This window comes from Pectinophora gossypiella, chromosome 18 (assembly GCF_024362695.1).
Source record: "Pectinophora gossypiella chromosome 18, ilPecGoss1.1, whole genome shotgun sequence".
Taxonomy (NCBI): domain Eukaryota; kingdom Metazoa; phylum Arthropoda; class Insecta; order Lepidoptera; family Gelechiidae; genus Pectinophora; species Pectinophora gossypiella.
The window spans coordinates 9,768,951-9,792,895 of NC_065421.1; the positions used below are offsets into that span (position 1 = coordinate 9,768,951).

At 37.4% G+C, this 23,945-nt stretch overlaps 1 protein-coding gene across 1 annotated transcript in view; it reads right to left on the reverse strand.

Moving 5' to 3' along the window:
• LOC126375128 (neuroendocrine convertase 2) overlaps nucleotides 1–23,945 on the reverse strand; it is a 98,997-nt gene that overhangs the window by 35,485 nt on the left and 39,567 nt on the right. Inside the window, exons 2-5 of the mRNA XM_050021974.1 lie at nucleotides 16,611–16,715; nucleotides 15,320–15,554; nucleotides 13,461–13,498; nucleotides 7,257–7,333 (exon numbers count right to left, since the gene is read on the reverse strand). Of these exons, the coding sequence (XP_049877931.1) occupies nucleotides 7,257–7,333; nucleotides 13,461–13,498; nucleotides 15,320–15,554; nucleotides 16,611–16,715 (455 nt within the window). The remainder of the gene's footprint in view (nucleotides 1–7,256; nucleotides 7,334–13,460; nucleotides 13,499–15,319; nucleotides 15,555–16,610; nucleotides 16,716–23,945) is intronic.

Below are 23,945 nucleotides of genomic sequence, written 5' to 3' on the forward strand. Positions count from 1 at the left end.
CACTGGATTGCTACTGGCCGATTTAGTTTTAAGACAAATGCTTCAATGTGGACTACCTTTTTTACTAACAATAATGGTCTGTAGTCTGTACTTATTTTTACTTACTAACAAAATACATGCTATTATGGAGGGAAGTCCGAAAGAAATTATTTAAATTGATTTGAAAACCCTGCGAACATTTTTTTTTTTCAATAAACATCGAAATTCTTTTGAAGAGCTTTCAATTACTAATTATTTTTTTCCGCTTGATTTCCTTTTATGTAATCGATCAGCCAGCAATTACTTCGACAAAAATGCCGAGTAATTAATTTGAGAGGAAGGTTTTCATTACAGGAATGGTTCAAGGTTTTTTTGGTCATTGAATTCTGCAAAAGGGTTTCGGCAATTTCTTTATGAAAAAAATATATTAAAAAACATAAATGTTAGGTCATTAACATATTTATGACGTTATGTATCTACTTGGAACCGTGATAACCCAGTTGGCTATTCACCTGTGCGTAGCTGAAGTTGTAGGTACGTTATTATTTATTGTGGTTATATTGGTAATTTTTAATTATTACTCATTTTTATTTATTTATTTTAAATTTGGGTTCTATGCAGCTTAAAACACAATTTAGGACTAAAAATGAAAATAAATACTTACATTTTCATGAATTTTACGACAGGAAATTTCACTTGATATCAACTCAGAATCATTGTCTGAATCCCTCAAGGTTTTCGTTACGATGTCACTAACACCCAGTATAGATAGCCCTTTAAGCATTCAGAAATAAGAATTATTTATTTATTCAACGCAATTATCATGGATAAACTTGTTGAAGGTCAATGTAACATTTTGAATCTACGCCATTTCGCAAGGTGTTAAGTCTTGAGGAAAAGAAATGAGAAGAAACTGCAACAGCAATATATCTTTTAAATCAATGTCCAAATACAATACAGGTTATTTAATAAGTAGAGGAACATTTCATTCAAACTTCTGATTATACGTTAATACCCGTCATCCTATCTATATTACGTTATAATCTTATGTCTAGCGCGAACCACAGTCTATTTTTATAAAAGGAATCAAAGGTTAATCCACTTTCCGGGATGTGGGTAGCAATTTTCGATAATGTTTTCGTTGAATTGAATTTGTTGGCATTTGGAAAACTCGGCAAGAAAAAGTAAACAAATATATTTGCTTAGGTTTCAAGTATTAAAACTACCTACTTATATCCAGTTTTCCTTGAATATTCTTAGTCACGGACAGTAATTTTATTAATACTGTAAGTTCATACAAATAATATAAGTAGTGAAATTTAATATCTAGAAATTTAGGACATTGTACCTACTCGTAGACAGTTGTGAAATTCCAATATCTTTGAAAACAGATTAAACTTTTAGATTATATTCGGTCTGTTTAATTTCTAGGACACTCAGTCGCTAGGCCAGTCAGTCGCGATTTTTCCCGGCGATTTCAATCAATATCAATGAACGACTGTATCCCAATTCGGGTAGTCAGAGAGTACATCGCAATGTGAACTAAGTACACACATCTCACCGAGCTTTCTGTTAGACCAACGTGATAGGTGGTAAGCCGTATTGCTGTCCATAATGGTCGAGCCAAGTACGATAGAAAAAAGTGGGTAGGTAGAATGCTATTATAAATATATCGCGGCATCCACACCGCGTATTTGCCGCGTGCTCGCTGAGGTATCGCTTCACCAATAAATGCTTGCAAAGGTGCTTATAAATAACCTAACAAACATGATTTGTCAACGGCCACCATCGTTGTTCATATCCATCTTAGGACTTCAAAACATTGCGTAGTAGCACCTTATCTCCTAAAAAGTAAGTAATCGTTACGTGAGCTATGTCAGGGACCTTTAGCGACTCAATCATAACCCTGCCACCAGGGTCGATGAGGCTGGTATTCCACCTCACAACTCATACGATAAGAAAAAGAAGAAGAAGATATTTTAGCGACCATGTGTACCCGTCCCGATGGGGATTATGAACGTGATGTGCACTTTATATGTAGCTTTAATCTTTCTTCAGAAAATATAAAAGATGATGAAAGGACGTAGTCGTTTCAAACTGGGACGGATTAGATGCGAAGCGGTAATCTGGTCCGTGGCTGTAAAAACTATCAAAGGTCATTCTTTGCAGACACGAATCCTGATATAATCTGGTCTTTTCACTGTAAATTTAGGTAGAGGCTTTGCCATTATAGCCTTTCTTAAGAATTTGAAGTTGCTAGTTTAGAAATTATCGAATTTCAGTATTGTTCACTATGCTACAAATATAATATGTAAGTCTGAATATAATTATGTATGTCTGACAGTTTTTTTTACATAAACTTAACTTATATTATAGTTAAATTTCTAATTTTAATGACATCTTCCCTTTATTTTTCTTTGTATCCGTTTGCCCTTTGGCAAAGGCCGCCCCAGGAGTACCATTAATTTTTAAAAATAAAAAACAAGCATCGATCATATCTGTTCTGTAAAGGATGATTCAGCCCGTGATTCCGAGTTGATATCAAGTGGAAAGTTCCGACGCAAAAGTATGGAACAGAAAAAAAATTAAAGATACACTACATACATGTAGATAGGGTGTTAATGACATCGTAACAAATACTAGAGGGATAAATCAGCTCAATATTCTGAGTTAATATCAAGTGGAATTTTCCATCGCAGAAGTATAGAATTGAAAATAATTTGAATTTTGCGACGGTAATTTCCACTTGATATTAACTCAGAATCATGGTCTGAATCGTCCCCTTCAGTATTCGTTACGATGTTACTAACACCCTGTTTGTTTACTGTTGATTATCATAATCGTTTGCAACTCGGCTAAGGCATTTATGTTTAAGCGATACCTAACTTTTTTATAGACCGACTAATCTTACTTTTAGCCGAACCACTTGATCTAAGCTTTTAAACGGCATTGGAGATTATCGAGTCTTCTGAAGTAGAGTTGTTTAAGTGGTAATATTAAATTAAACTTTATTTAAGCGAAACTTATTACGCTCTATCAGCGACTCGATGGTTATGTAACTTGACTTTTAACTTTAAGTAGGACTCCAGTGGATTTCATAGAATTAGCTAGACTTATTATCTAGTTATGTTAGGTGACGTAACAGAGTTATTAGGAAATAGAATAAAGAGGATGGAAAGGCCCTAACGCGCATTTTGTATAGGAACCGCTGTCGCCGGTGCAATCCTACTCACTTTTACTACTACTCCTGCAAACAGGTAACTACGATAGGTCTACTGCTTCTCAAACTCCATACCCACTTTACTGGCAATGCATATTTTATGTGATAGGCTGCAATTTTATCATTATTTTACGTAAGATACTGCATTCAAGAGTTTTTTTTAGTTAAATAGCCGATCATACTAAGGTTTTTAGCTTTCTTGTGACAAGGAGAGATCTCCTTGCATGATAGTCGACATTTGTTTTTTCTCCCTGCAGGTTATAGAGCACAAAACGATCTTTTAATATACTATCGCGGAGCTCCGTGCATCGTAAAGTTCGGAAGAGTGGAGTGGTAAGTAGAAGTATGGCTATTCAACGCGGAAACGCAGCCAGCATTATGGGTACATTTGCACCAGGTACGATTAGAGACGGGCTTTTTAATTAAAGTTTAGGTTAAGTTTTAATTGTAAGTATATAAGTATGAACTATTTGCTCATACTTGTATTGCGCGCGTTTCGCGCTCACTTATCCCTTCCAACCTTTATCTTCTATTCCGTGAGAGTAAGGCCAGGCGCGCACTACGAGTTTTTCGCCGCGCAGCAGAAAAGAGCAGCGGCATAATGTCGCACTGTAATACTGCGCCGCTGCGGCGGCTCTGCCGTCAAGTGCGCGCAATACAATTTAAAACTGTTTGGTCCAGAATTACAGTGCGACATTATGCCGTTGCTTTTTTCTGCCACGCGGCGAAAATCTCTAATGGCAGCTAAAATATAGTGCGGCGGCTAATGCCGCTCTAACATCTAACTCCATACTTAACCTTTTTAAAGGCGGCCACAAGAACGATGCACATTCATTTATGTATAACATGACACAGCACCGCGAGAGTATACCTACCAAAAATAAAATTCCACAAACACTCAACAATTTGATTCTGATGCTCAGACTTCGTTAACGTCAAAGCAACAAATCGATATCTAATTGAGAAGTTTCATAACGTTCCCAATAAGAAAATAAATTAATACTAACTTGTTTTCCTTTTACGAGTATTTTATTCAAATTCCATGAATCAATTTACGATTTACAAGTACCACGTAACTTTAACAGCATATAAATAACTTAGCACGTTTGTTAAAATAAAACAATAGACTAGCTAAACAATACGAAACACATATCTTAGTTTCTTGGAAGAAATTACTGTGATGCATCAAAGCCGCCCATTGTCCGGTCTTTTTCTTCGACGTGTACTTTGAGTATATTTAAATTTATTAAAGATAGATATATTTAAAGGGTGTTAGTGATATCGTAACAAATACTGAGGGGGATGATTCAGACCATGTTTCTGAGTTAATATCAAGTGGAATTTTCCGTCGCAAAATTCATGAAAATTTTAGTATGTTTTTTAATTATTTTTCCACTTATTTTATTCATTCCACTTATTTCCACTTATTTTATTTTTCCACTTGATATCAACTCAGAATCATAGCCTGAATCATCCCCCAAAGTTTACGTTACGATGTCACTAACATCCTGTATAGCCACAGCACGGCACCTGCAAATCGCGCTAATAAACCCATAGACTTGGTTTATTTACCGCATAAAAGAAGGTTATTTTATCGCGCGACATACGGGAGCTGATAATATTAACGTAGCAGAGGTTATTTCGGGTTGTTATTGGTCCCCAGTCACCTACGTGCTACGCTGCTACGAGTTACGACCCATGTAGCGTTTGCTACGCAGTTAGTGGACGCTAATGTGTTAGACAATATAATCAATAGTGTTTGTTGTCCGAAAATGATACATAATGGCTATTAGTGATGTTGATGTACTAGGATATAGTTACACAGGGTATACTATCTAAGGCCGAGAATCCCAGACTCAAAAAAGAAATAATGGATTTGAGTAAAAAGGAAGTTAGTTTAAAAAGTCATTCGATCTTTCGACTTTAATGTGTGGGTGGCCTCCGTGGTCCAGTGGTTGAGCGTTGTGCTCACAATCCAGAGGTCCCGGGTTCGAATCCCGGTGGGGACAAATTACAAAAATCACTTTGTGATCCCTAGTTTCGTTAGGACATTACTGGCTGATCACCTGATTGTCCAAAAAGTAAAAATATCCGTGCTTCGGATGGCACGTTAAGCCGTTGGTCCCGGTTATTATTTACTGATGAGTCATGTCAGGGGCCTATGGCGGCTCAGTAATAACCCTGATATCAGGGTTGATGGGGTTGGTAATTCACCTCACAATCCACACGATAGAAGAAGAAGAATGTGTGAGTGATTTGTAACTAACGCGTAGGTACGAGCGAGAAAGAAAATCCGCGCGCGCATCCTCTTACTCCTTAGTGGCTTACGGTCATTAAGATAAAGTCCCAGAAGGGGTGAGGTAAATTTAGCTCGGCGCCTAATACGAATTGCAGGGGGAAGAGAGATATATGCTCTGTTTCCGACTAAGCAGTTAATGCAATTAATTTAATACAAATCTACAATAAATCAAGACAAAAAAGATAATTAATATTGAAAAAAAAGTGTAATTACAGTTTCTTTCACACTAAGGCTGCCCGGAAGAAATTGCTCAGCAAAAAGGCCTATTGAACTTCTATCTTACTTTTTGTTATTTACTTGTGTGATTGTGCTATAAATAATACTGTTTTGTATTGTACATACATACATAAACACACATAAACTCACGCCCGCAATCCCCAATGGGGTGGGCAGAGCCACAAGAAATCAAAGACAACCTGCAGCCACTGTTGATACGATGTCGTAAGCTGGTTATGATAAACCTTATGGTGATAAGGGATCAGCCTATCGCCCATAACATTAGTCCATCATGTTAGTGGACACAATCCCTCTGTCGGTTGTATTGTATTGCAAATAAAGGCTACCCTCTCCGTGTAAACTGATTTTAGAACACGAGGTGAACTGACAAGATTTCCCGAGGCCTCCATCAGAAATAAGCAAGAGAAGATTACGGTAAAAGATAACGAGAAAATCTAATTATAAAACAGGAGGAAAATAATTTCAAGGGAAAACAACAAACGGAAAATGAAGACAGACATAAATTATTCTTTAGTAAGTCGGCTTTTCAAATACCAGATGATTTTGCGAGTTGAAAATAGATAATTGACATGTCCCACATATTATATTATATTAGCAATCGTTACCTACTTACGTCGACGTTGTTAACGGCCTCCGTGGTCCAGTGGTTGAGCGTTGGGCTCACGATCCGGAGGTCCCGGGTTCAAATCCCGTTGGGGACATATCACAAAAATCACTTTGTGATCCCTAGTTTGGTTAGGACATTACAGGCTGATTATCTGATTGTCCAAAAAGTAAGATGATCCGTGCTTCGGAAGGCACGTTAAGCCGTTGGTCCCGATTACTACTTACTATGTCAGCCTTTGGCAGCTCAATAGTAACCCTGACACCAGGGTTGATGAGTTGGTACTCCACCTCACAACCCACACGATAGGAGAAGAAGAAGAATCGTTACCTATACCAATACAATACAAAACGCTTTTTTGCATATAAACAAGACATAAAAACAATTAATAAACACACTTATTTTAGTTTTGTGCAATAAAGTATATTTGATTTGATTTGATTTATATCGATCACCTTTAGACTTTTTACTGACACAAATAATATTATTTCTTTTGTCTTTAATTGTACTTAATTATAACTTATATAACTTATAACTTACTTCTTCGTTTTCTTCAATTATTTGGGACAGCAACACTCTTATATCTAATTTTCCAATGTTTGGTTTCATTTACAATAATATGTAAGACCAGACACAGCTAGCCACATATTATAGTAAGATCAACAACAAAAAAAATACTTTTATCTCGTAAATTATACCACTCTCGGTCCTTTGTAATTCTCCGAAAAAGGGAGACGAATCTGTGCTTCGGAGAGCACGTTAAGTCGCTGGTCCCGGGCTTCTAGCCCAAACGCCCCCGCAGTGAAGCAGCGTGGTGTAGTAAGCTACGGGGCCCCTCCAGTTGTTCGAGAGGAGGCCTGTGGCCAGAAGTGGAACGGATATCGGCTGCTTATGTTATGAATCAAGGTAAGGCCCACCTGTTGAACCAGTCGTCCGTGTAGCGCGGGTACGGAAACGGATCATTGCTGCTGAAGTCATACGAAGCCTCCGCATTCTGTCAACAAAATAATACTTATAAATATTTTGAATGAAAATATAATGGTACTAGTATTTTTCCGTAAAAAAGTAGCATGGAGAATGCTACACTGACAAGAGCATGGCTCTTAAATTAATGATGATGACAATACATACATAAACTCACGCCTAATTTCCACCGGTTAGAGACCATCGAATTCCATTTGCTTCGATCCTGACACACTTCTCTTGCTTCCTCCACATTCATCAATCGTTTCATACACACACGCCGCGCCGGTTCAGAATAGATCGTACTGAACCTTTTCTAAGGACATCTCCAATTTGGTCCGTCCATCTAGGTCTAAATACAATGGTACGTGCTCACTTATGCATTGGTACTTATTTTTATAGATTCGCTATTGGGAATTAAACATAGCTGGCGAGGAGTGAATGTACGTACTTATATATTATTATGTATGTAATCTACAAATTTCCCGCGCGAAAAACCACGACGACATAACTGTCATCAGGAAAAGAATCGGACATCATTATCAAATCTGACTGCAAGTTGCTGCCCATTTATTATGAGTTACAAGTATGAGTCTATGTATGTCTATGTGTTGTGGATACATATCCATAATACGGTTTCAAATATTCCAAGCACAACCTTATATTAAGATAAGGCAACATAAAATGAAAAAGATTCAGTTCGTTCCACTCTGAACCGGCGTGCGTGTTAGAAACGATTGATGAATGTGGAGTAAGCAAGTGTGTCAAGATCAAGAGTAAGAAAGTGGGAAATAGGCGTGAGTTTATGTATGTAACTAGTCCTTTGTTTAAACACAGGCTTTGATACCTGTAGGTACACTATAATGCCCCACGATATGGCCTAGATAATATAGATCGCCTTGTGACACAATTTCCTAACCCAGCGTTCCATGTGACCTAACAAAACCTTATAGAACCTATTATTTTGTAGCAAGCAATTAAAATACTCTTGTACCAGACCTTATGTAGATAACCATATTGAAATTATGTATATTTATGCAATATGTACTGTATAAATTTTATTTAAATTTGCGTTGTAGGTTTAGGTTTATATTTTGTTTTATATTAGTATTAATCTAATATCTAAATAATTTGTATGCATATGTATGAGTAACTATATCTATATAATATTATACCTTGAATATCTCTCTCGACACGTAGATCAGCTAAACCATAGGTCCCGGTTTCGATTCTAATTATTCTCGGTAATTTAAAGTTTTCTATAATTACTGAAGTTTGGGCTTTTCAGTATGAATTTACAACTAAGCAGCATGTGCCCATAATTTGTGCGTATTTAATATTGTATTCTGTAACAAATAATTCAAAATAAATATTAAGCATTTATGTAATATTATATTTGCAATATTTTATAATATAGCGTATAAATTACGTACAAATTATTTTTTTTTCTAATTCGAATATTAAGCTGTTAATTCTATTTTGTGCTGTGTAAAATCATTTTAAGATAATAATTATAGTGGATTATGAAGACTTCAGTGTTTACTTTCCGCTCCCCCCGGGTCCCGCCCCCTCTACACATTTTACGCACAAATTATGGATACACGCTGCTATAATTAAATTCTTAACAACCGTTCCTTATTAATGTTCCTCTATTAAACCAATGCCAAAAAGGGTTTAAATGTGGCCTTGAACTATTTAATTTGAGACATTATTTTTGCCGCGAATCCGAATAGGGTGTCAAGGGTGGACCCCGATACCCTTATTTAGCGCTTACCGCTATCGACCCATTAGGGCCCTTAACGCCCTTAGCCAAGGTTCGCGCCCAACTGGGCACCTCGAGCCTATTGTCTCAAATTTTGTTCTCGCCCGCTCGTTCGTTCCCCATTTGTCCAGCCAAGTAGTTAATGCCATTTGCGGCAAATCTAAAAAAAGATTTCAAGGGTGTGTGTGTTTCTATCCCTGGAGCTCATGATAAGTATAACCACCTGTTTAAGATGTACCAATGCTTGTCCAGGTTGTCAAGTTTCGTATTCATTAAGAATTATATTGCCTGAGCGAATTGATGTTCTTTATTCTCTCTTTTTTTTTGTTAAAGCTGCACTCTTGTCGGTAGAGTAATCGCCATTCCTCTCTTCTTGCCGCCAAATTCTTCATTCCACCTCTTCTGTTATTTATTATGTCAACAAAAAGAAAAACCGCCGTCATCGCGCTAGCTTAGAATGAAATTGAAACAAAAACAATCCAACCCCAATTGTGCTGTAATCTTTCTTGTGTATGTTTTAAAATGTTCCGTGTATGTACAGTCATGAGCAATATAATGTACCCAGTTTAGGACTCTGTCGCACTAACATATTTGACAGTTAGTGAGACTTACAGTTCAATTTGTCAAAAATGTTAATGTGACATGGTACCAAAGTGTTTACATATTAATGCTCGTGACCGTACGTGCAATAAATAATATTTCATTTCATTTCATTCGATTTAAGTACGTACAATATTTCCACAATGCGCCCGCAGTCTCCGCAATACGTAACACCTACTCCCCTTGAAGAGTACCCTTTAATTGCGTCATCGTTCTCATTACTCCAGTTTGCTCCAAGCTTGCCCCGATTTCCTTACAGGTCAGCACATATCGGAAAAGTGGAGTAGGTTATGTTATGCCTGTGTTCACCCACACATACGTACTTTAAATCTCGGTACAGTCATGAGCAATATCATGTACCCATTTAGAACCCTGTCGCACTATCATATTTGACATTTAACGAGACTTTAACGGTTTAATTTGTCAAAAAAGTTAATGTGACATGGTTTCAAAGTGTATACATATTAGTACTCGTGACCGTACACTCATGAGAATGGGTGAAGGTACACAAAGATTTTGTACCACAGACGGAGATCACACTGAGGATCTGCTCATATAAAAATAAATCCCTATTTCCCATTTACATAATACGGAAAACTTAAGGAAAAGTTAAGAAAATTGCGCAGGAAATTTCGGAAAACTTAACGGAAATCCATTTAAATACATTTAAACGGAATTATAATTTATAACGAAAGCATCGATTTGAGAGTTATCGAAGACTGAAGAGGCAAGATGATTGGGTACTTAATAAGATACGACAAAATTAAACGCATTATGGAAGGGAAGAGAGAACGAACAAGGGGAAAGGGAAGACCAAATTGTACTGTATTCATGTGTTATGTCTGATTGTTGAACTTTAGTTCTGTGCAATAAAGTAAATTTAATTTGATTTGATTTGAAGACCAGTAAGACCTTACAAGGAACAAATGAAAGAGAAGGCGAACGCCGTTGGGACCCCATTTCTTCTTTTTTAGCCTCGTCTACGAGGTTAGAGAATGCTACACAGACAAGAACGTGTCTCTTAAATTAATGGCCATGATGAAAGAATGTATGCTTTGCCATAATTAAGCTCGATAGAAGCTATATAAATAGTGGTTTACTGTGGAGACATTGACGATAAATTCAATTTATTTCCTTAAGAAGCTTGATAAACAGGCTTTTGGCTTTGATGCGAATACTTGTTTTACTTTGACAATGTAATTTAGGCATGAAATAAAGAATAATAAATGGTGAATTTTTAGAATAACATTTATTTACGAAAACAAGTAATATTTGTGTTGTCTAATGAATGTTTCTCGAAGGTCAAACTCATATTTTGTGGCTGAGCTTTAGGTTTTCAAATTTTGATGATCATTTATTTAAACAGTAAGTAAGCCTTCTCTACGGAGCATTTTGGTAACACATGAATGTGTCAGTTTAGGATAAAGTTGCCAGTGTTAGACCACAACAGTTAATTCATCACAACCTTTAAAAATCTCAACTTAAAAATACTTCGCTTCGGCCTGTGAAAGGGCTTCAGTTATAAAGTAATAAATGTTTTAAGTACATTATTTCATTTAATCTAATATTATCGAACATTCTCAGTAGACCTAACATTTTTAACTTTACAGTTAACAAAGTTTGCATTGTTTGAGTTGTTTAAGGTACCTACTTTTATAGGCACATAAAATTACTATTATTTTTAAGTTTCATATCTGTCTGTTCTTCTTATTCTATCGTGTAGGTTGTTAGGTGGATTACCAACCTCATCAACCCTGATACGACTCATATAATGACTACGTACTTACATTAGTAAGTAGTAACCGGGACCAACGGCTTAACGTGCCTTCCGAAGCACGGATCGTCTTACTTTCGGAGGTGATAAGCCTATAATGTCCTAACCAAACTAGAGATCACAAAGTGATTTTTGTGATATGTCCCCATCGGGAATCGAACCCGGACCTCCAGACCGGAGGCCGTTGTGATACATTTTACACATACGTAAGTCATTTCGATTCAACTTGACACCCAATCGCTAACCTAAACTCGATGACTAGTCTCGTTATGAATAAGCCAATCAGTTGAGGACCTAAAGTAAATCGCATTAAAGTTGAATAATCCCTAGCTTTAACAGCCTCCGTGGTCTAGTGGTTAAAGCGTTAGGCTCACGATCTGGAGGTCCGGGTTCGATTCCCGATGGGGACATTGTCGAAATCACTTTGTGAGACTGTCCTTTGTTTGGACTTTTCAGACTTGAATCACCTGATTGTCCGAAAAAGTAAGTTGATTCCGTGCTTCGGAGGGCATGTTAAGCCGTTGGCCCCGGCTATTAGCCGTAAAAACACCTCCACCAACCCGCACTGGAGCAGCGTGGTGGAGTATGCTCCGTACCCCCTCCGGTTGATTTAGGGGAGGCCTGTGCCCAACAGTGGGACGTATATAGGCTGTTTATGTATGTATTTAATCCCTAACTTTTAAAATGTACAATAAGAATGATCCTTTTCTAAAACCCGACGGTATCATGAATCATCATCAGCCCATTAACGTCCCCACTGCTGGCGCACGGGCCTTCCCTATGAATGGATAGGGAGATCGGGCCTTAAACCATCACGCGGGCCCAGTGCGGATTGATGGTTATTAACGACTGCTAATGCAACCGGGACCAACGGCTTAACGTGCTTTCCGAAGCACGGAGGAGCTCGAGATGAATTTTTTTTTTGTGGTCACCCATCCTATGACCGGCCTTTGCGAAAGTTACTTAACTTCAACAATCGCAGACCGAGCGCGTTTACCGCTGCGCCACCGAGCTCCTCTCTGCGCCACCGAGCTCCTCATGAATAATAAATATCCCGCTTTTAAAATTCAACCGCAAACTCTTCGGGAGGTGATAAAACAATGCCGTGGGTACTTTTAACGGCGCCAGAAGCCTTTTTATTAGTAATTGTTTTTATTTTACCCAGTCCCGACATTTATTCCACTCTCAGAATATAAAACTCAAACGCTCATCGTCTCATAAAGAGAATTACTAATTACTCGCCACAATTTTTCTTTTCTGTTTATTCTGTGTTTTGTTCTATTCCGCTATGTTCCGCAGTTGCATTTTATAATTAAGTTTAGAACGGTAGTTTTAATTTATTGTTGAAATTGTATGAAGATGTTTGGATTTCATTTTACTGAAATTTTCTCTAAGTATTTCTATTTTATTCTTTGTTTTACGTTTTACTTTTCATATGCTATCTAATCTATTTTAGATTTAAGTTCATACTTGTACCGAGAAATAGGTATACAGGGTGTTAGTGACATCGTAACGAATACTGGTGAGGATGATTTAGAGCACGATTCTGAATTAATATCAAGTGGTTCATGATTCTTTTTAGTTTTTTTTTTATTATTTTCAATTTTATAAATGTGCGATGGACAATTCCACTTGATATTAACTCAGAATTATGTATCTGAATAATCATCCCTCTTAGTATTCGTTACGATGTCACCTACACCCCATACAAGTACATACAGGTAGGTATGGGTATTAGTGACACAATAACGAATACTGAGGGGTATGATTCAGACCATGATTCTGAGTCGATATCAAGTAGACTTTCCTGTCGGAAAATTCATGAAAATTTTAGTGTTTTTTTTTTAATTAATTTCCGTTCCATACGTTTGCGACGGAAAATTCCACTTGATATCAACTCAGAATCATGGCCTGGATCATCACTCAAAGTTTTCGTTACGATTTCACTAACAACCTGTATAGGACCGAACACAATAGCAAACCTATGCCGCGGCCGCGATAAAAATATAGGTAAGTACTTACATAATTGAATTTCAAATCCGGATGCATGTAATCCACGCCTGTAACAAAAAATAAAATTTAGTAAACGAATTTAAATACAAAAAGTACTCGTACGCTCATAGTCTTTGATGGGGTGGGCAGAGCTGCATGTCATTAGACGACAACTTTGTTGACGACACTCTGGGGACCTATGTTGGAGGCGGTGTTGGCTCCGGTAAATAAAACTCCTTCGAGATGGTGTTAAAGTGCATAAGTGAACAAGACAAGAAAAATATGCCTCGTCGGCAATTCCGTGTCGTAATTCTTTGTAAACTTTGACGTTGCCAGCAAACTTGTAGTCGCTCTTAGTATTGTGATGTTTGGACAAATATTATACTCAATAGGTAAATTTATTGTATTTCATGTAGTACAGTAAGGTGTTACATAGGCATAGGAACTAAAACATGGACCCTGGTGGGCACAAAATGTCGTAGGGAAGAGAAGAACTGTGTAAACTTCTTCTTCTTCTATCATGTCTGGTATCAGGGTTATTGTTGAGTCGCCAAAGGCCCCTGACGTAACTCAAGTAACGATTACGATTACGTACTTACATAAACCGGGACCAACGGCTTAACGTGCGTTCCGAAGCACGGAATATCTTATTTTCGGTCAATTAGGTGATCAACCTGCAATGTCCTAACCAAACTCAATTTTGTGATATGTCCCCACCGGGATTCGAACCCAGGGCCTCCGGATCGTAAGCCCAATGCTTGATCACTGGACTACGGAGGCCGTTTTATGATATGGCGTTATGTGTGATTATCTATTCTATTAAAAGGCGACATAAATCTTTTTGTTTCTTATCGGCGATATATATTATTATCTCTTTCTTCCCCTTAGGGTTAGGGATATGACCTTCGTAAGAAACGTACGTCTTTGCAAACCGAGCGCGGAAATTAAATAGAAACTGCGAACCTTGGAAGTGAAAGAAGTCTTGGGTAAAAGAGTTTAACAAAAGGAGGTAAAAGCCTGTTTGCACTTAAAAAGGGTTTCTAGCCATTGCCAATAAGTAAGAGATGTGAGTGGGAGGATTGAAAAAGGTTAAAAGTACGTACAGGTATTTATTTTAGATATTAAAAAATAATAAATATTTATATTTATATATTTTTTATTTTAATTGCCTTCGGGCAAGTCTGGGGCCAAGAGCAAACCCATCAAAGGTAAAAAAATCTGTGTAATACGTCGATTTTCTCAAACTATAAAAAACTTTCTTCAGACGATCCGTACCTAAACCTGATTAAATTCATTTGTAATCAATGGTTGTTCTAAACTTACGAAAATTATAAAAAAAAAACAATAAATCACAGCTTAGCAACAGTAAAAAAATCATAATATATGGCAATAATTTTCCGCAGACTGTGTTTCAAAATATTCTAAATACTTAACCTTGCAATTGTCAAGACTAGAGTGTTTTTTTTTAAAACGTGACTTATTGTAGATTTGCCGCAGATGGCATTAAGCACTTGGCCTTACAAATGGGGAGCGCTCAGAGATCTCAATTTCTTAGAATAAAATTATTTGGTGTACTTATACAGGAAATGAAGACTATAGAGAACCGGAGAGGAAATATGATTGGCCACCTGATACGACACGATTCATTTATAACAAACATCATAGAAGGAAAAATTGAAGGGAAGAGAGGAAGGGGAAGACCTAGGAGAACATTTATGAAACAAATAAAAGAGAAGGTGCAGGTCGTATCGTATCGGGAGGTGAAGGTTTTGGCGGGAAGAAGAGAGGAATGGTGATTACTCCACCGACAAGAGCGCAGCTCTTAAATAGAGAGAGAGAGAGACAGGAATTAGCACCAATATATAATTATAGATAAAACCAATACTGACCATCATCCATAATAGCAGTGGTGACATTCACGCCCGTATACCCCTGGGACCAGGCAGCTTCCACGTTCAAATCCAGCTTAGGCTTGCCCCCATTCTGGCCAGTATTCTTCAGGTACCACTGGAGGGGGAAGTATGGATCGCGGGGCTCCGCTGCCGGTTCTGTCTCCGGTAGCCGTAGGGGGCGGAACCCCCGCTTCACCCGCTTGAAGCCCGTCTGTTGTACCGCTGTGTGGACCTAGGAAAAACAATATCAGTCAATTGCAGTGAAAGGATGATTTTCCGCTGCCGGCTCTGGTTACTAGACTATTGGCCGAAGTTATGAAAAAAAAACTATGAAAATGGGGACGATTTATTCAATACATAAATATACAAAACAGCTGATTGATTCATTTAAGCGCCTTTAAGAAAAAAAACCCATTCCAAAGGGCTTTTTGTTAACAAAACCTTGCAATAGAAACGCCAGTTTCAATCCAGATAATAATTTGTAATTTTAATTTTTTACCTTTTTTTTGACGTGACTTATTGCTGATTTGCCTACTACTTGAAATGAATTATAAGAAAGCAAATTAGATTATTTAGATTATTTTTTAATGCCAAATGTTCCTGCTTATTTATAAAACATGAGGAAATAATATAACAGCTGAAATTACGCCTGAATGCGAAAATTTAATATGGCAACATTATTTAGGACTTTCCGCAAAAAATCGTCGCGGGAAATATTAAAACAAAATGTCACACGGGAATCGAGATTAGGGGGAGATTGATGCGTAATATTACCCAGGACAATACATATTAATTTTACTTTCTACTTTCATAACTGACAAAATAATGGTATAATGGCAGTTCAGCAGAGCTCGGCTGTGTAGTCCGCGCCTTAAACAAGTACAAATAAGAATAAAATGTATTTATTGCCAGTAACAGTATCATAATACTGTCTAAAAACAAATCTAAAAAATATGATAATTATTTGGATTTGTTATATTTACGAAACGGGTATACTTTAAACTATAAAATAACCCTGTTTAGTTTTTTTTTATATTACAAATTGTATAATTCCATAGAGGTTGCTTGAATTATCTGTGAAAACTCTATTGTTAAGCTACTTACATGTACTTATTTTTTGTTATAGAACACAACTCTTTGTTTCCCAAAAAAAAACAGTTTACATTTTTCGTCAAGAACTAAGTAATTAATTATGAATACAGGTAAAACGAATAACATATAGTGCTGTGAGAAAACCATGCTATGACACCATCCAGCGTCGGTTGTCAAGTAAATTAGGTCTACTCACAAGTGGGTGTTGCTTGAGTATGCGCGTGTGTGCGATAGACCTGCGCGGACGCGCGTGCGCAAGGCCGCGGTGCGCGAAGTGCCATTCTGTGTCAGAGCCAAGCACCTGCAACAAACGTACGTAAATTACATAATGTTATAACAATGTCCTACGTTGGGCGCCATTGCAGCTCTCGAAGCGAACCCCAACACAGCGACATCACGTCGAAATAAAGAGGACTTCAGTTTTCTTTGGTAAGTAGTCTCTTATTTAACTTCTAAACCAACTACCGGCTTAAGACTGAGAAATCGTAATAATGACCAGCGTACATATGTTTTGTATAGAAATAAATGTCCTATATTTAAAATATATTTTTATTCATTCACATTAACTTTTGTCAAATACCCTCTTAGTATTCTTTAATTGCATCGACGCCTCCATGGTCCAGTGGTTGAGCGTTGGGCTCACGATCCGGAAGTCCCGGCTTCGAATCCCGGTGGGGACATATCACACAAATCACTTTGTGATCCCTGGTTTGGTTAGGACATTACAGGCTGATCACCTGATTGTCCGAAAGTAAGATGATCCGTGTTTCGGAAGGCACGTTAAGCCGTTGGTCCCGGTTACTACTTACTGGTGTAAGTATGTAGACGTTACATGAGCCATGTCAGAGGCTTTTGGCGGCTCAATAATAACCCTGAAACCAGGGTTGATGAGGTTGGTAATTCACCTAACAACCCACACGATAGAAGAAGAATTGCATCGAGATCTATAGCGATTGAATCGAGTTTTATGATGTAATATAGAACCATGCGATCTGCAGCCGACATAAGCCTATTAAATACAAACATCCTAATAGGATTACTACTGACAATTCTGATAGTGCAGTAGACAGTATGTATACCAGTTTCTAGCACCCGACAATGTCCAGTGAACGTTTCAAAGCGAGTTATTGCGATGAACTAAATAAAAAAAAAATAATAATATAGATTTATATCGAGAAAGACCTAGAAGGACGTACATTGACCAAATTGGAGATGTCCTTAGAAAAGGTTCAGTACGATCTACTCTGAACCGGCGTGCGTGTATGAAACGATTGATGAATGTGGAGGAAGCAAGAGAAGTGTGTCAGGAAACAAATGGACTTGTATAGTCTTCTATAGTGGGAAATAGCCGTGAGTTTAGTTTTGTATGTAAGTCAAGATAACATGTATTTTAATTTTTTTTAGCAGTCACTAGTATACCATGGTAGCGCAACAAAGAAGTGGAATTCTCAGCCGTCTTCTGTAAGTATTTCCGAATGCATATAACCTGGGTGCTTTTAGGCCAGAGTGAACAGGCACCTTCTGGGCGAGCGAGCTCCATCAAAATTTAAAAAATTCAAAAATTCAAAAATAGTTATTTTTCAAAATTGGCTTACAAAGTTAGCGCTTTTTGAACGTCAAACAAAATTAAATTACATATTATGTAACTAGCTGTAAAACTACTACCACATCGGAATCTGTAACGCTGAGGGAAAGACGTGGCCAGAAAACCTCCCAGCACAGGGCCCTAGTCCTACTGTTTCATGTTTTCCTTTCTTTTCTTTTTTTTAATCCAGTTTGTATTACATAATTTATAGACTTAAATACAATGGTATTCCAATTACAGTCGGTGGAAGGAAAGTGAAAAATAAAGAGTTTATGTGACTTTATCACAGAAACAGTGTTTTATGAGCTCCCTGACAGAAGCAGGCCTGTCCACATACGCAGCACCCGATCACGAGTTGACGCGAATGCCTTCGGGCTAGCCTGGGACCAAGAGCAAACCCATCAAGGGTTGAAAAAAACCAAGCTCGCGCCAGCAACAAATAAAAATGTATGTAGCTGTTTTAAACGTTACCTCTACCGTGTTGGTTGCGTAACCAACGAGACAGTGTCAACTGCATACATTTTTTTGTTGAAGCGACCACGTTGTCCTAGTGAGATAATATGCCTAAGGTTCACCTGTTTTCCTATAGGTTCTTCCAGTAAACCTGGGAAAGAGCCATGATTAGAACTATGTTTTTTTCGATGTCCCTTGGCCTTCGCTATTTGGTTAGTAAAAGGCTCAAGGCAGATAGGCGTATAAATTTTGTAGGTACTAAAACAGAATTATAAACGCAAACAGCCTTAGAATTATGCATTCTGCGTGTTTAATTCAAGTTATATAAACGTGATGAATTTAGTGATGTTATTTATTCATAGAAAATGTTCGTCGCCGCAGCAAAATAAGTAAAATCTACCCGCAGCTTAGACCCTCGAGGGAATATCGTGTCGATAACAATACATGTCGACTTTAGAGTAACCTTCAAGCCTGTTTAGGACAATAATGTATTCCCTAACACCTCCTTTCCTTTATTTTTTCTTCTTGTTGTCCCTTTACACTTTTTCCTACCCCTTTGGGGATCCAGGCGTGATGTTATGTTGTACAGTTATGAGCAATATCATGTACCCACTTTAGAACCCTGTCGCACTATCATATTTGACATTTAATGAGACTTACGGTTTAATTTCTCTAAAAAGTTAATGTGACTTGGTTTCAAAGTGTATACATTAGTACTCGTGACCGTACATACACGAAGATCACGCCTATCTGCCATTGGGGTAGGCAGAGACCACAGAATTACACTTACTACGATCCTGACACATAAATTCTGCTACACAGGGCAGAATCCCTTTAATATCTTAAGCTTTATTTATAGAAACCTCCTAGAATCGTTAAGTACATTATATATTATTACCTAGTCTGTTGCACATAATAGCAGATCGTGTTTTGTTACAGAGGATAATAAAGTATATACCTACTCGACTTAAGCTAACAGCATTATTATGTACAGTCATGAGTAATATCATGTACCCACTTTAGAACCCTGTCGCACTATCATATTTGACATTTAATGAGACTTACAGTTTAATTTGTCAAATAAGTTAATGTGACATAGTATCAAAGTATATACATATTAATACTCGTAACCGTATATTATGATAGGTACTTATCTCTATGTTGTATAGGTATCATAGTTCCGAAGCAACTTTAACTTTCAGAAGAGAATTCTCCCAAGTTCTACTATGTATAATAAAAGTTGCAGATACTTCATGTATCTAATTTAAGTTTCTTTAAACGTTCTAAACTTTAAAGTTCTACTATGTATAATAAAAGTTGCAGATACTTCATGTATCTAATTTAAGTTTCTTTAAACTTGTAGAGATACAAGTGCCGCGAGCGAATTGCAAAATAGGGTTGCCACATAAGTTAACGAAATTTACGCGTTCTAATACAAAACAAAATCTGCGGAGGAACTGGAGATGAAAACTTTTTTTTTTGTGGTCACCTATCCTATGACCGGCCTATGCGAAAGTTACTTAACTTCAACAATCGCAGACCGAGCGCGTTTACCGCTGCGCTACCAACCTCCTCGGTGGCGCAGCGGATTTCGCAGATTTTGTTTTTATTAATGGCTACGAATTAACTGTATTAGAACGCGTAAATTTCGTTAACTTATGTGGGTTCACAAAGAGAATATTAAATCGAAAAAGTCTCATTGTTGATGGCGTCAGCTTTATAACTTGGTGGTGTAATGGTTAACTTATCAATCGCAGACCTTACCCATTTTTCGTCTTAAGGCCGCAAGCCGCTAAAGAGTAAGAGAGACGGCATGCGGACTCTGTCTCGTTCGCATTTACACGATGACATTGAAACTTTTTATGAAGTGTCCGGGCCGTCTATAAAGTGTAGTGTGAGCATTCACTACTTGACAGCCCTACTAGGACAACGAGGTGGATCACTAATAAGGACTCATCACAACAACTCAACTAAGTTTAACGTTAGTTAAAGTTGCTGTAACTTTGCTATTGTTGAGGGTTCTTGACTGGTTTATTGCGAGTGAAGTCCATTTTAGCAAAGATAATACAAAGTACATGTTGCTTATATTTTTATACGATCCTGACGACCATAGAGGCGGCCAATCTGCTCGCGAGAACACTTCCGTACCCCGATATCGTCCCGCCGGCGTTATCGACGATGTCCCTCATTAAGCGCTTATCGCTATCGACATGTTAGCGTCGATTAATTCTTTCAAATATAGGTAATCCTCCTAAATGACGCCCCAAGTCGATATTCGCGCTAAACTGGGCGCCCTCATGCCTGTTATCTTTAATTTTGTACCGGGTAAGAGCCCGCAGCGCTCCCCATTTGTCCGACCAAGTACAATAAATCATCTCAAAAAAAATACATGTTGCTCTAATACTTGCGTTTTATACTTTCCCATGTCTTTCAATGTAAAATAATTAGGTTAGGAAAATGTTAGGCAATAATCTAAGATAATAGTGTAACGTAATTAGTCTATAAAACTGGGTCAAAGATATATAACCTAACCTAGAAATAGGAGGCAGTCTAACATAATTAAAAATTTATCTCATTTTTCTTTTTGACTGATTTATAACAACTATACGAATTCCATAGAAATGTATGTATCGCTTTGACGTTTCGTTAAAACATCTCACTTGACTTAAAACTATTTTGACGCAACTTCGATACTTATTAATTCACTGGACAATGATATTAAGCAACCCAGAATATACATTGTTTTAAGTTTACGCGGTTATTATCATAACAACGGGTTCTTACCGCGTTTAAATGGGGATATGAGCAAGTGCCATGATCACGGGATGACTCATCATCGTCATCCCGTGATCATGGCACTTGTAACAGTGTCAAAATATCGGGAGTCTCATATCCCCATTTAAACGCGGTAAGAACCCGTTATTATGTGTTTTAACCCAGAATATGTGTCCCGTTGTCTCTGACCTTGTTTAGGACGAAGCTAACATACTTACGTACTTACCTACATTTTACTTTTTCTTGTCAGATAAAAACAGAACGTACGACGTGAATATTTTGCGTGTGAGGCACCAGTTTTTCTCTTTAATGTAAACCATTTATCTATACTTACTAGGAGCCGTGGTAGCCCAGTTGGTATAACGCTTGCCTCTCACTTTCAGGTCTCAGATTCGAATCCAGCACAGGCCTAAACCAATGATTGTCGAATTTGTTTGCGAATTCGTGTTTGGATCATAAATGATTATCACGTGATCAGTGGTGAAGGAAAACATCGTGAGGAAACCCACATTTCCGAGAAATGCATTTTCGGAGGTATGTGACCTAGTCTGTATTGGGCTGGTTTTCCGGACCTGTCAATCTTCAGGTTAGGTAAGCGGACCCTATGGAAAACGGAATAATGCTAGGGAGATGACGATGATGACTTACTAGGAGTACCAACCTAGAACACCTAAGTAGTCAAACTTAAATAATCACATGTGGTGTATTTTATAACACTTTTTAGAAAAGTGGGGTTATAATAAAATTGCAAAAGCGGTATGTAAAGCGAAAGTTCATGGTAAGGCTGGCAGAGGAAAACCGAGAAGGACTTATAAGTACATTGACAAAATTGTAGATGTCCTTAGAAAAGGTTTAGTACGATCTACTCTGAACCGGCGTGTGTGTACGAAGCGATTGATGAACGTGGACGAAGCAAGAGAAGTATGTCAGGATCGAAGCAAATGGAATTCTATAGTCTCTGCTTACCCCGGTGGGAAATAGGCGTGAGTTTATGTATGTATGTGGGGTCATAAGAACGACAAACCGTGAGTCGTGGGAGCACAGTTGGAAAAACGCTTGACTTTCACTATGAGGTCGTAGTTGTTTCAAATCCCAGCACAGGCCTATGATTTTAGAACTTGTTTTCCAATTCATGTTTGGATCATAAATTAAAGCATCGTGAGGAAACCCACACCTGAAAATCGCGAACCCAAGAAATACAATAAGGCTGCCATTTGCCATGTACTTAGTTAAGAGACTTTTTGTAATTATTTCTTTTTATTTTGGTGCAATAAAGTGTATTTGTATTGTATTGTACGTTTCGGAGAGTGACCTAACCTGCATTGGGCTGGTTTTCCCTTCGGGTTGGATGGTAAGACAGCCGATTTTGTAAAAAGAAACCAGACTTGTCAAACCGTCAGGTCAGAGAAACCCTGTGAAAACCGGAGACGATGATGATGGGTTATAAAAAGGACATAATTTTACTTAGAAAACATCTAAGAATAGAATTTGCCCGTCTTTCAAAAGGGCAAGGCTACCCTTAATTCAATAAAAAAGTTTCGTTAAAACATTTTTACTCGCAAGTCCACAAATCTCCTTTTTTTGACGTGACTTATTGTAGATTTGCCGCAGATGGCATTAACTACTTGGCCGGACAAATGGGGAGCGCCCCTCATCTCACCCGTATCGTCGTATCAACACACGTTTGAAGTGTGTGTCAAAGACACAGTTTAAATCATTTGTAAGTACTTATATTAAAAATCAACACCCATCCATTACAAAAATGTATTATAAATCTATCTGCTTGTACGGCAATTCAATAAAAGCCTACAATACACATCGGTAAATAAAGAGTGATGGGTATCAATTTTTCCGGGTTATACTCATATTTCGACGGTGCTTGTGATTTATATTATTTTCGTGTATTTTGTTTGTTTGGATACTCTTTATTGATTTAAATTCAAATTCAAATTATTTATTTTCAAACACAGGTCCATAGATGTTAGTAACAATGGAAACTTTAAGCTAGGGTTAGTATAAAACAGAGCAAATGAAAACTTAAGAGAGTTGGAGCTTCACCCATCGGCGCAGCAATGGGGAGTCCCATTTATCAGCGAACACGCTCAGAATGGTGTTGGTAGTTCCGCGGAGCCGCGACAGATGATTGAAAATACAAAGGAAATTTACTATTATTTTTTTATTATTCTATTTATATATTTTCATATTGATATGAGAGTGTTTATTTCTATATATTGCACTTAAGCTAGTCTTACCAACCAGTTATCAATTTATCTTGCAATGAGGTACTTTTCTGGCTACGTTCCCCAAAAACAATAGAGATGGCGCTGTTCAGATTTAAAAAATAAAGATAATTTATTTGCTCAAACATGAGTAATATAAATACAGATGACAGTGTTACGTGATAATTACCTATTGTCTCATTGATATAAAAATATAATGTAAAGGCAAAGGTATATTTATAAAAATAATTGTTGTCTGATATTTGGATCTCGTTATGTATAGAATTATGTTATATATTACATCTCTTTATTTTGATCAGAATAATAATGGGTGGAAAATGTAATTGTGCCTGGGTGTAATAAAAAGGGTTACTATACCCAAAAACAAAGATAAAAGATGCATATGTCTGTTATCCATGAAATTAGAAGGTTAAACGAAGAAAAATATGTACAAAGCCATCTATATTGTTTCTGAGGAACGTAGAAAGCTAGACTAGAC